Source organism: Coffea eugenioides, chromosome 4 (assembly GCF_003713205.1).
Source record: "Coffea eugenioides isolate CCC68of chromosome 4, Ceug_1.0, whole genome shotgun sequence".
Taxonomy (NCBI): domain Eukaryota; kingdom Viridiplantae; phylum Streptophyta; class Magnoliopsida; order Gentianales; family Rubiaceae; genus Coffea; species Coffea eugenioides.
Genome location: NC_040038.1, coordinates 1,647,208 through 1,660,016, shown reverse-complemented (window position 1 = coordinate 1,660,016; position 12,809 = coordinate 1,647,208). Strand labels below are relative to the sequence as shown.

Below are 12,809 nucleotides of genomic sequence, written 5' to 3'. Positions count from 1 at the left end.
AGATCCCTATTAAAGAGAAACAAAATTCTTAAAACAGAAACGAGACTTCAAAAAAGCTCATGCATTGCAAAATTTATACCATACCAGGTAATGTTTAAGCTTCTAAAGCATATCTGCATGTAATGATATCATTAGCGTGAGCCATCTCTGTGATCGGCGAGGCTTTTAAACAGATCAAGAAAGATAATTTCTTTGTAAGATGAGTAAAGCAGCACTCAAGCCTCACATACTGGATGCCTAATTAAAAGCAAATCGTCACGCAAGCGTTTCTAATCCAACATTTTAAAATTGAAAAACATTTAAAAAATACAAAGAAAAGCAATCACAACAGTTGGAAAGAAAATGTGTCATCCGCGCGGCTCAGGATAAGCTGTTTTACACAAGCAAAGTTTTAGGACCATTATATTGGAGGTTCAAAGATATTCACATTGACCGTATTTAAAGCCAGGGGGATTTAGCGAATACGAGAAAGAGCGTAGTTAGCTTGCTTACAGCATAATTCCGAGCTGGTCCATGACATATCGAACAGAATAAACAAGAAGTAACCTGGACCTATGAAATTTAAAACTGTCAAATATTTGTGTATTTACAAACTAGAGATGGATTTGGCTCGAATAAACTGCTTGAGAAGGGCTTTCTCCTCATCAATGCGCTTTTTCTCTTCAGGATCTTTTGGCTTCGATTTTCTTTTCTCTTCTAACATCCACTTGTACAACTCCCGCTGCTCATTCTCAGGAATTGGTTCTCGTGGCTTTGGAGGTTCTATGACGGGTGAAGTGACCAATGGCTTCTCAGTAACTGTAGTAGTTGTAGCAGTGGTTGCAACAGAGGCTGGAGCAACATTAGGCACTTCAGCCTCTTCAACCCCATCTTTCTTTTTCGTCCTCATGAAAAGATAAGCTACACAATTGAAGCATAAAATCAGTAAGACAAGTTACAATTGGGATCAACTCAGTCGAGTCATGATAGAGCTGTCATTTCATAATTCAAGCATTAAGACGATCAGATAATAGCTAAAATGGTCCAGACGGCACTGAGAAGCTTTAAGAAACCACAAAAACAGACGGGGATCAAGCTTGAATTGGTGAAGGCTTTCATAAAAAATTCACCAATATATTATCTGATCAAAATTGTAAACTACTAATAATTAGGAATAGCATTTATAGGATACAGATATAGAAACCATGTAACACTTCATCTGACTACATCAAAATTATGAAACGCTTCTGACCAGGTAATGAGCTGAATAGATAGTACATAGAATATAACAGATGGAAAGTGCTATTACCCTAGCCAAAAACCATGTACTATGATGGAGCAGGATAAAGTTTCTAGAACAAGGAGGATTTTCCTTACTGTAATCTGTGCATCAAAAGTTAACGCTTCTACTTCCTCACCCTTTTCTTATATTAAAAAAAAATAACACAGCATTAAGGTGTCACGTGTTTTTCTTCACCGGATGCAAGGGAGGATGAATTTGCACCAGTTTTCTCACACTTTCAGCGCTTAAAAGATGTCTATTTCATTTTACTTGAGGGATACAAGTAGACGCTCATACATTATCTCAAAGCCCCAATCAAATACATGCACTTCTCTTTTCTTCACCCCATCCCCCTCTATTTCCCTTCCCACCAAAAAGCTGACCAGCATGTCATCTAGGTTGAACCTTATCTAATCCCTAATCTTAGAATAGATATACACACCAAAAATGTTTCACAGGGTCCTAATTTTGATTCCTTCTATTGGTATTTGGTTTTTGTCAAATCAAAGCTACTAAATAGTTAAGAAACAGAAAAATTTCTGCAGCAAAAGGAGTAGTTAGAGCCCCAAAAGAGTTGGATTCAGCTATCCATTTTTCAGTTGTCATCACTGTTTGAGGATGATCAAAATTTTCACTGTAATTTAGTGGCATACTAGGAACAAAAGCCCCAAAAAGAGAACCTAAGATCTCAAAGAAGGTATAAATATATCTAACTCATGTAAGAAATGTACAATATTTACGAGATTTAATGATGACTATAGAGGACGAAGAGCCAAAACTAGAGAGAGAGAGAGAGAGAGAGAGGAGGAAAAAAAAGAAAAAAATGAAAAGTGGCATTTAATATTATTCCACTGGAGTGAAATGGGTTGATCAGTTAATCAATACGGGGAGAAGTGATCTCCTGTAGTTTATCAATAAGAGGGTTACTACATTAAGCAGGTGAAATGTCTTACTCCAAAATGAAAGATGGATTGGACCCAGGCTTTTGGTATTTACTCGAGAATGAGTCTTCAACAGACATGAATCATGATATCTCTGTATCATTCACATAAAAGAAGTAAAAATACAAGTTTGGCATATAAATAAGCCCAAAAAGTAACATAAATCAAAAGATTGAAACTAATTAACGAACCAAAACTCCAGTCTACTTAACTGCAAAAACAAATAGTATAGGATTTGGAGTTCTTTCCAAGACAAAACATTTGACGTGCCCTCTTGAGACCCTCAAAAATCTAAAAACTTACAATTTGAGAAGAACGGTTTTTGTCCTAACAGTCCCAGTGACTAGGCACTATGAAAATAGAGTCATCATGTAGACTGTGTACAAAAAGCCGTTCCAAACAGCAAAGATTTTTTTTTTTTTACAGTAGCCCAGATTTCCGAATCCAAAATAATTTGCAGCATGATTTGGTGAGCAACACTGGTTGAGATCAAATCAAGATTAAGCTAATGGGGAAAAAGATCCAAGACAGTGCTAACTTATCGAATTGAAGCAAATCAGATGGCAATAAATTATCAAACACATATAAGCACCAAAATGGTAGTGCAAATTTAGAAGAGTTTAAAAGAAAGAGAAACAGGGGAAGACCAACCTCCAACAGTGAAATTGACGGCCAGGAGAAGAGGCCAAATGAACTTGTTGCGCCTAATGAATGATTCCTTGGGAAGCGGAGGATCTGCTGCTGCAGACCCAGGTGGGGTTGACGACGCCATGGATGAGGATGGTTGATGCTGCTGGTGCTTGTGTTGCTTCGATTGCGCTGTTGCATTCAAAATTATAATTCAACTTAATTAGTATCTGTATTCTAAGTCTCAAGCCAAAATGCAAACCACAACTCCCAACAGAATATACGAAAAAACCCAATACTACTAAAATAATATTATCCCAGAACTTGCGGTCAAAGAGTAGTACGAATGCTGATGATTAGCTGATGATCAGTTTGTAAAGGGCCAAAAACTAAACAATCAGTACCTAACTATAAATCACAATATTAAAAAGGCTGACAGAGTAACAAATGATCGATGATGATGATGGTGGTGGTTAATCCGATGGTACCTTTCTTGGGTTTATTGGTATATAGCTTGGGACCTTCGCCTCCCATTGTTACCGTGATTGTGGAAGTGTGAGAGGATGATTCGATACTCTTTTAGTACTACTTATCGCCCGTAGTAATAATGCTCTCTCTGGAGTTTCATCTATTTCGGTCTCGTTTTCCAGTCTCGCGGACGGGAACACCACCGTTCGACGACGGTACTCTAACTCTACAGAGCAAGTGTGTGGCCACTGGCCAGCCGCCGCCATTTTTGTATCACATATAACAATTACTCGGTGGTTTGTTAACCCTCAAACGACGTCGCAGGATTCCATTTTCAGTTGTTTATCAAAACCCATATTGTAGTTTTTTTTTTTTTTTTAAGGTCAGTTATTTGTTGTGCTAGTACTAAAGTACTAATAATAGCGGTACCAAAATACTAGTTCCAAGTTTGGACATGGTGAAGTTCTAAAAAATGGAGTAAAGTAGGACTAGATTTAGGTAATAAGGCTAAGAAATCAAGTCAACCAACAAAGCAAATTGGTCAAGTTAATCTGAAGCTTGAAAATACCTCCCTTCCAATCTTTTGCCCCGTTAAGATGATCAAGACTTTAAGGGTTAATTACATTTACCTCCCCTGAGGTTTGACCAAATAACGAATCGATCCCTGAGATTTGACCAAATAACAAAAAGGTTCCTCAACCGTTAGTCTTTGCCGTTGACTGTTAGGGTTAATTACATTTACCCCCCTGAGATTTGACCAAATAATGAATCGATCCCTAAAATTTGACCAAATAACAGATTCCTCCCCCACACTAACTTCTGTCACTTATATGTAACGGAAATAGCCAAAAGTCTGAATAACCCTTATTGATTTCCATCAAATTTTTGACCTATCGATTTTTGTGTTTTCAGAAAAAAATTTTGGTTAACAGATAAAATTTTGAATCCAACAAATTATTAATTTATTTAACAGATAAAATCAGAGTAAATTTTGATAGACCTTGTAATGCAAAATTTGCCATACACGTATTTTGTAATTTGGTGAAATAGTGTGACAAATTTTGGATTACATGGGGTAATACCCATTATCCCATAAAATACCAGTGCTTTACGACGTTTCCCAATTATATGAACAAAGTACCTATTTTTTCAAAAAATAATTTATTTAAAAGATAAAGTAAATTTAAAATTTCTAGCGAATAAGAGGGTTGAAAATGTAGTACGCATTTTTTCTTTCCATAATGTACCAGCTCCTTATACTTTTCCTATATTATATAATGAAGTACCAGATTTCTATTGATATTTTACTCTATTTATTAGTAACCCATTGTAAAACCAAACTAGCAGAAGGCTTTTCTACACAAAACACTTTGTCATGGCCGATTAAGTAGTTAAAGGATATTTGAGAATCCGGTAATGGTCTCATTTTTTAAAATCATGTCCGTCTCATTTTTGTGGTGGATGGTGGATTGAGTGAACCTTTACATTGCTTCTATAAATTTTCTTTCATCGCTCAATTGTCGGTTTCCTTTTTTCACTCTACTTTTTTTTTTCCATTCCTTTCTTTGCTTTTCACATTTTAATTTCTTTTTTGTTTTCTAAGCTTTTCTTCTTTCTTCATTTTCTTTCTTTTGTTCCTTTATGCGCATATTTTATCAAGTTTGATTATTACATGCTTGGTTTTTTTCTTTTATACTGGTTAAAAACTGTTTTATTTAAGTAATAAACTCTTAGTTTAATTCGTTATTATTGAAACCACCTTCGATTTTTTAACGGTAAGTTTTCTCTAACTACAAGTTTTACAAAGAAGGTAAATATGATATTTCATTACTTCTATTTAAGTGTCTTTGACGAGATTACTTAAAAAGGAGGTACATGTAATATTACCACACCACAGGGATTTAAAAGTAGTTTGGTCAAACCACAAGGGAGATAGATGTAATTAATCCTTAAAAATTTGATGGAAATCAATAAGGGTTATTTAGATTTTTGGCTATTTCTGTTACATATAAGTGACAGAAGTTAGTGTGGGGGAGGAATCTGTTATTTGGTCAAATTTTAGGGATCGATTCGTTATTTGATCAAATCTCAAGGGGGTAAATGTAATTAACCCTAACAGTCAACGGCAAAGACTAACGGTTGAGGGACCTTTTTGTTATTTGGTCAAATCTCAGGGATCGATTCGTTATTTGGTCAAACCTCAGGGGAGGTAAATGTAATTAACCCAGACTTTAATACAAGTTTAATAACAAAACTTGCCACCAAAACAAAAATAAAAATAATTCCCAATAATCAAGAGATCTAAGTAGTTTCTTTTCTTTTTTTCTTTTTTGGTCTCCCCCTACCAGAGAAATGTTATAAGATTAGATAAAAGATTATTTAAAACAATTACTATATTGCTTTTTGAAGCGATATAATGTATGGGAGATAATAAATGATTAAAAAAATGTACTGAAATATATATATATATTTATAATGTAAGTAAATAATTCCTATCCAAATTCATTCTACTTTAAAATCAGTAATGGTGAGAGGATAGAAAAAATCAGCGGCCTACCACACGAAAATCTTGTACGGAAGGTACGAAACTGTAACGTCTTACCACCAATTAAAAAGTAAAAAAAAAAAAAAACTGTAACGAAGTAATTCTCTATTTCTACATGGCTACGATCAATCCTACAAGATGCCCCAACACCAACCATGATCTAAATTATTTCTTACAACCTGTCTGACAAATATTACATACAGGAAAAACCAGCTCATCAGTTTTTGAACAGATGAGATTCTAAATAATTGTGTGCGCTTTCACTGCTCTCTGTTGAAAGTGATCTGACCTCTATCCCAGCATCCTCAGCTCCAAGGCCGACCTCCTCCGCCGTAACCCCTCCCCCGATCTCGAAAACTCCCATGGGCTGCTAATCACAAGGATATCAAAATGTCAATCAGTTAAACATGTGGCTCCACAAAAAGAAAAAACAGGACCAGCTAACAAGAACACGTGCATACTCTGGCAAACATACAAACAAACAGGACTAACCTGGAGGAGGAGGTGCACCACGTCCCATAGATGCCAGCTCAGGACTAACTTTCTGTCCAGCCTCCTGAAGGATGTTGATGAGGTCCTTTGCAAATCTCGCATTGGCAACTGTGAAGAATGTATATGCCGTCCCTTTGGCACCAGCCCTTCCAGTTCGTCCAATGCGGTGGACATAATCTTCGAGAGATCCAGGAAAGTCATAATTGATAACATACTTGACATCCTTCACGTCTGCAACCCCAATTCAAAGGAATTCGCTATAAAATAAGCAGGAAAAAGAACCCTATTCACAATAGCAATCCTGCATGCCATTTAAGCATCTATGGTATCTCAACACAAGTATCAACAGGTAATTGATTTAACCATAGGAGGCATTAAAGACATCAAAGTCCAATGACAGCCAAAAGTAAAATACAGAGAATTTTAAGCAAAACATGCAATTTTAAGACTGGCATATTTCAGAATAGTTAACAAGAAGAAAAGCAACAAATAACCTAGCGAGTTAAATTAATGGCCAGCAGAGAACCAGAAAAATATGCCTTAGAAGGAGAAATATTTATGGATTCATGGTGGAATCAGCTCGGTTTGCCTTGAGCAGTTAGATACTGGCAAAGCAGATCCATCAGACTTCCATCCATTTACGTATCAACTGAACTTGCTTGAGTTGAGCTTAATGTGTTCCATTAAGCCCGCATGTGAGTATACACATGGAGAGAGAGAGAGAGAGAGAGAGAGAGATTCAATTGCAGAGAGATTCTCATAAATTCAGAGTTTTAAAGCATAAACAAGCGAAGTATCATTGACAACTCTCCTAGGACTTTGTATTGCTAGTTATATCACTGAGACTAGATGATTGAAATTTCTTATCTCAATAGTGTGTTTTGAACCCATATACACCAAAATATCTTTTAAGCATGCATAAAATTGTAAAATCAAAATACAGCAGTGAAAGGGACAACATAGAGCCAGGCTTAATCAGACACTAGGCATACCTAGACCTCGAGCAGCAACATCAGTTGCTGTCATTATCGGATTCTTGCCAGCTTTGAATTCAGAGAGAACCCAATCTCTTTCTGCTTGACTCTTATCTCCATGAATAGATAGTGCAGGCCAACCATCCATTCTAAGTTGTCGAGTGATTTGATCACACCCCTTTTTAGTGTCCATGAATATCAATATTCGGCTACCATCCATAATGTCCTCTAGCAACTTCACTAATCTGAACATGTTCAATTTGAAACAAAACATAATTAATGAGGTAAAAACTTTAGCATGGAGAAACTCGCAATATGTAAAGCTGGTTGGGGGATTGGGCCGCCGGGGAGGGGGGGTTCAAGCAAGAACATAAGCCTACTTATTGTATTTCTGACTCTCAGAGACGATGTCCACATTCTGACGAATTGCATGGTTAGCCTTCAAATCTGCTGAACCTATGATCACCTGACATGAGAAAATGTACAGACTCGTAAAATGGGTCCATTGCATATGATAGCAAGCCACACTGAAAATTGTTTTAACAAGTAAAACTACATAGTCAACAAAGCAAGGGAACTCAATCAAAGTCAATGTAGGCACATTAGGTCAAACAGCAGTCTCTATGCAATGCAAAAATCTGAAGTGCACAAGAGCAAATCACTCAGAATGACAATTAATTTTGTTAACAAGTAACCAACATATTTATCTCGTGATTCTTACTTTGTATGCATTGAAAAGAAATTGCCTTGCAAGTTGCTCAACTTCCTTGGGCCATGTAGCACTCCAGTAAAGAGTCTGACGGTCTGGACGAATCTGCAAAAGGCAAAACAAAACATTCAGTTATTAAGGGAAATGTAAATGAATTTCTATAAGAATGCCTATCAAACATAATTCGTTTGGATGACTACTCAATAACCTTTGTATCTAGGTGATTAAACAACATACTATGTACTGAAATTTCTTAAATGTGTTCTGTAATTCTTGAATTCATACCAGGAACAGGCATACAGATGAAAGCTGGTATGCATTTTTTGTCTTACCTATACCACCAATAACCTTGATAAGAAGAATCCGTATAACTTAAAAAAGCTCTAATAACCTTTTCTTCTAAAATATTTTTATAAAAAGAAAAACAAGAATGTATGATGTGAAAAATGGTGAAAAATTTTTAGGCATTATGCGCCACTATGTGAACCTAGAAGACTATTCCAACTACAATAGCAAGAAGATGCATATGCAACTAAGGACGTCAAAATTTCAAGATAAATACTTCTGCTAGCATTGATATCCTCAAAATAAACTTAATCCATGGTATAGGTTGAACAGTCAAAAAGATGGCAGACAAGACAACATTTTGGAAGGAAAAATCATCAACAAAATAATCTCCCCTTACTCCTAAACCACCTCCAATAAGAATTTAAAAAAACAAAAAGGCAAGGCCAAAATCAACAATAATTATGCATCAATAGTTGAAAGTAATATGGCCTGAAAACTCAAGTACAGTCTCTAGAAAAGAACCTGAGAAACAAGTTTTCGAATCTGAGGTTCAAAGCCCATATCTAGCATCCGATCTGCCTCATCCAACACAAGATATGTAACCCTTCGCAGGTTTGTATGATGAGATTCCAGCATATCAATCAACCGTCCAGGTGTAGCAATAACAATTTCAACACCTACAGGGCATGGCTATGATCATCAGTGAAATGATACAATATTACACTATTGCCCAGAAAATTAGGAAGGAAAAGAAGCTGCAGGAGATACCCGATCCTTGAACATCACGATACAGTAGTAAAGTCACGTTGAGCTAACTCCACCTACCTTTCTGAAGATCACGAACTTGAGGTCCCTTAGGAACCCCACCATAAATGCAGGTATTCTTAATCCTTGATGAAGCACCAAATTTAGTAGCTTCTTGTTGAATCTGAACAGCAAGTTCACGAGTTGGAGCTAAAACTAAAACAATTGGACCATCTCCAGGTGCTAAAGATGAAGATGCATCAAGAATCATGTGATCAGATCAAAACCAGAAAATATAAGACTGCCTAAGCTACAATGGAGACATTACTGAGCAAGGTATACCTAAAAACGGCTGAGCATTAACATGCACAATTGCAGGCAATAGATACGCTAATGTCTTCCCTGATCCAGTTTCTGCAATACCTATGAGATCACGGCCCCTCAAAGCCATAGGCCATCCCTGAGCTTGAATAGGTGTAGGTTCAGAAAAGCCAGCTCTTTCAATCTCTTGCATGACATAATCTGAAACCATGAATTTTAGATGAAAGTTTTCAGGTTTTCAACAAACATAAATAGAAGATTAACATGTTATGAAACTAAAAGGAGCAGCTGCGTTAGAAATGACACTAACTGCCAGGAAAAACAGAGAGGCAGGGCCTCTCAGAAAGCAGTCCACAACAACGTAAAAAAGCAAGACCTAGTAATTCTATCTCTCAGATTCTGAAGCACAATAAGTCATATACCAAATACCGAAAGTTGTGAACAAGTGAACCAAGCCTAGAGCACCTATGACTTCAGAAGAAGTAATAAATTTGACTAGGCTGACATAAGAAGCAAAAGATAATACTATATTCAATTGCCCAAGTTAACTTGAAAGGAACTGTAAATTTCTCGCAATATGCATCCTCGATAATAGTCTCAACAGATTTGAACAAATTAGCTAAGACAAGTACATTGATATCTGATTATCATCACCAAATTTTCAACATTAGCAACAGATTGATGGAGGTGTTCCTTGTGGACATACCTGGAAAACCTACGTCTTGGAAACTCTTAACCGGGTTGGGGACATCCCGGCCTTCAACAGTTATTTCCCGCCGCCTTCTGTACTCCTCCACCTCACCCTCCGACATTGCGGCGACAGATGGCGCCTCCACGTAGAAATTCTTCTCGAACGGAGTCAACCCGTCCAACTCCGATTTTCGCGGCGAATCCGCAACATCATTGTGTCTCCTACTCGTTGTGGTCGTCGTCGACCGGTAGTTCGAGCTCCCTCCGAAACCTGAATCACTATTAAAACCCACAAAATTAATTTCGTCTTGAAATCGTCTGTAAACTAGCTCACTATTAAGCATAAACCCTAGGCAAGCTCAAAATCAGAGCGTCAGGAAATATTAGGGTTTTACCTCCGGCGGTCTCGGTATGAGCCGGGGTCGGCGGAGCGGCTATCGTAGCGGCTCATGCTGCTGGTGACTCTCTGGAACCGGTGCGGGTGTGGTTCAATTAAGAGGAAAATGAAGGTTAATTTGTAGGATTAAGAGGAGAATCTAAAACAGAAAAATAGAGGGGAAACCTTTCGACTTTGGATTTTGGAGGAGAATTGGTGTAGCAGAAGGGTGGTTGTAGCTAAAATCGTGGTCGTGGTCGTGGTCGGTTTATGTGCTAGTCGGCGATGTTCTTGGGCACCAAGAAGGCTCACCCCCTGGAACTGGAAGTCGTGACACCCTCGGTGCGAGATATCGGGTTCTCGGAAACTTTAGCAATCTTTCTATATTAAGCGTGGTTCAGTCGAGTAAGTCGTTAAAAAGCGCTATCTGTTAAAGTAAATGGCAAAACCATGCCTTCAAAGTTCAACCTGTCACTTGTGCGCTGAGGCACCTGAGATCTTCTCCTCCAATCACGCCAGTCTACTCTTTTTTCTGGTTCTTTTTAACAACGATAACATTTATATAATTTACTTTATTCTAATCTAAGGGAAGAGAAAATCACAAATAGTAAGTTTTATTCTAATCTAAGGGAGGAGAAAGCCACAAATAGTGATCGGTAGAAAGCAAGATTCGAACTTTTAACCTCTCGTGTACGATCGAAACTTTAAAGTCGTAGTGATGACCGACAGATCAAAAGCTCAGCGTTGGCGGTCCTTAGGAATCCTATTCCGTGTTCGTACATGCACAAATAGTGGAACACTCGTCATCACCCAAAGTTGTAGTACTTACTACTTCACTAACAGTCTTGAGTCCGTAAGAAATTAATCAATGGATCTACCATAGTGTTAGATCAAATTCCGCCCTCGGCTGGGTAATATCAGAAATTCAACACGAAACGTGCCATTGTTCCTTTGCTTCATATTTGCAGGGGAAGGGCATTGAAGGACTTTGTGAACGCTTCTGGCGGGTAAGATGCATGAAGAAAAGTTTGGGTTACTTTCTTCTTTCTTTTTGGAAGAAAAATGTATTGAATGTCCGGAGGCAAATGGACAACTCAGCCGGAAACCCATGCACTGGTTGTTAATGGTGGTATAATGATCAAATGTATGGAAACGTATTTGTGGGAATGTTTCAAGAGTTATTTGTAAATGGCCAATTGTCATAACTACATTCTTTAGGCCTTTCCTGTTGGACTCTAGGTCTATCGGGTCGTAGGCTTGGACCAGTCTAAGTACCATACCAGATGTAGATTGTATCGGAGAAGTCCGGCTTAAGTATGTGCAGCCCAAACTATGAAAAGTAAGTGGGCTTTGACGTCGCCAATTCAAATTTAGAATTGACCAAAGACAATAGCCTCTGCTTAAACTCTAGTGCGACCCATGTTAAGGGACACAACACAGAGGAAATTCGCATATTTTCTGAATCGATAGAATGGCTTAATAAATCCACGCATGCCGTCATGCCTTTGTACATTCCAAAATTCAGGATATGGCCTGCGATCCATTTACTGCAATCGTTAACAAAGGAAAGAAATCGAGGAATGGTGCATGTATGAAATATAACAAAGATCTTTTACTTAAGTGTACATCAAATTATGAAAAAAAAAAATACAATAATCGTATCTAATGTCAACTGTACCTACTCCAAACCCAAAAAAATTCAAAGGTAAATTATTTTTAAGTTCTCTTATTCCAGTTCTAACAAAATTGATAATCTTACTTCGTTCTGGTGTTATATACACCAACAACTAATTAGGGTTAAAAAAAGTGGCCGACTAGATAATTTCACCTAGATTTACAGCCTCATCAATCCACACAATTTCACCCCCTGTACACCTGCGAAACAATTATCAACAAAGTTGGCCAAAACTCTATTATTATATGTGAAGATGACATGAAATATAGCTATGGGTTCGACGGAGATTGATGTTGAAACCTAATGAAGACTCGAAAATAGAAATACGCAGGGAAAGGCTTTTCACATTATACCGTCCAAGAAGATTCTCAACGGATTGTGTGGTTCGCATTAGGCAGCGCAAGCACCCCTTGGCATCCCTCCCAAGATAAGGCAAAATTTCTCAGGCAGCTTAAACAAAATTGCACACAATTTCTCCAGTCCACCATCCTCTTGGGGATGAAGTGGACCTTCATTAGAGGACCCGTCCCAGAAAGATATGTGTCAAACCCGTCCCGGAACAAGGCTGGTGGGCGAAGGAGAAAGAAGATAGTTCGCATGCATTGCACGCTACAAAAATTTAGGGACATTATCATTTTTTTTGTTTTTAATGAGTGGAATACCTTTTCTTTTCTCCTTTTTTGTTTTCATTTTCTTCA

The 12,809-nt window shown here is 37.6% G+C and overlaps 2 protein-coding genes across 4 annotated transcripts; both read right to left on the bottom strand.

Moving 5' to 3' along the window:
- Positions 1-331: 331 nt before the first annotated feature.
- LOC113767495 lies at positions 332-3,539 on the bottom strand. The gene is made up of 3 exons (XM_027311613.1): positions 3,318-3,539; positions 2,854-3,021; positions 332-900 (listed from the first exon to the last, which is right to left on the bottom strand). The coding sequence occupies exons 1-3, from the start codon at positions 3,361-3,363 to the stop codon at positions 587-589; spliced, it is 528 nt and encodes a 175-aa protein (XP_027167414.1). The 5' UTR covers positions 3,364-3,539; the 3' UTR covers positions 332-586.
- Positions 3,540-5,833: 2,294 nt separating this feature from the next.
- LOC113767490 (DEAD-box ATP-dependent RNA helicase 20) lies at positions 5,834-10,923 on the bottom strand. Of its 3 annotated transcripts, XM_027311603.1 has the most exons (11): positions 10,623-10,923; positions 10,456-10,526; positions 10,077-10,339; positions 9,392-9,571; positions 9,131-9,292; positions 8,828-8,982; positions 8,030-8,122; positions 7,689-7,774; positions 7,327-7,553; positions 6,335-6,565; positions 5,834-6,212 (listed from the first exon to the last, which is right to left on the bottom strand). In XM_027311603.1, exons 2-11 carry the CDS (start codon positions 10,509-10,511, stop codon positions 6,148-6,150), a joined length of 1,518 nt encoding a protein of 505 aa, XP_027167404.1. In that variant the 5' UTR covers positions 10,512-10,526; positions 10,623-10,923; the 3' UTR covers positions 5,834-6,147. The 3 variants fall into 3 exon arrangements, with proteins under 3 accessions (XP_027167404.1, XP_027167403.1, XP_027167405.1); XM_027311602.1 differs by having other exon boundaries at positions 10,456-10,923; XM_027311604.1 differs by having other exon boundaries at positions 5,834-6,209; positions 10,456-10,920.
- Between the last annotated feature and the right edge of the window lie 1,886 nt (positions 10,924-12,809).

Excerpts from the sequence above, each read along its gene's own strand:
- LOC113767495 (XM_027311613.1), bottom strand. The coding sequence starts at position 3,363 with ATGGGAGGCGAAGGTCCCAAGCTATATACCAATAAACCCAAGAAAG. Across the intron at positions 3,022-3,317 it reads TACCAATAAACCCAAGAAAG|CGCAATCGAAGCAACACAAG; the intron begins GTACCATCGGAT and ends TGAATGCAACAG. Across the intron at positions 901-2,853 it reads CGTCAATTTCACTGTTGGAG|CTTATCTTTTCATGAGGACG; the intron begins GTTGGTCTTCCC and ends TCAATTGTGTAG.
- LOC113767490 (XM_027311602.1), bottom strand. The coding sequence starts at position 10,511 with ATGAGCCGCTACGATAGCCGCTCCGCCGACCCCGGCTCATACCGAGAC. Across the intron at positions 8,983-9,130 it reads AGTTCGTGATCTTCAGAAAG|GTGTTGAAATTGTTATTGCT; the intron begins GTAGGTGGAGTT and ends CATGCCCTGTAG. Across the intron at positions 7,775-8,029 it reads TTCTTTTCAATGCATACAAA|GTGATCATAGGTTCAGCAGA; the intron begins GTAAGAATCACG and ends TTCTCATGTCAG.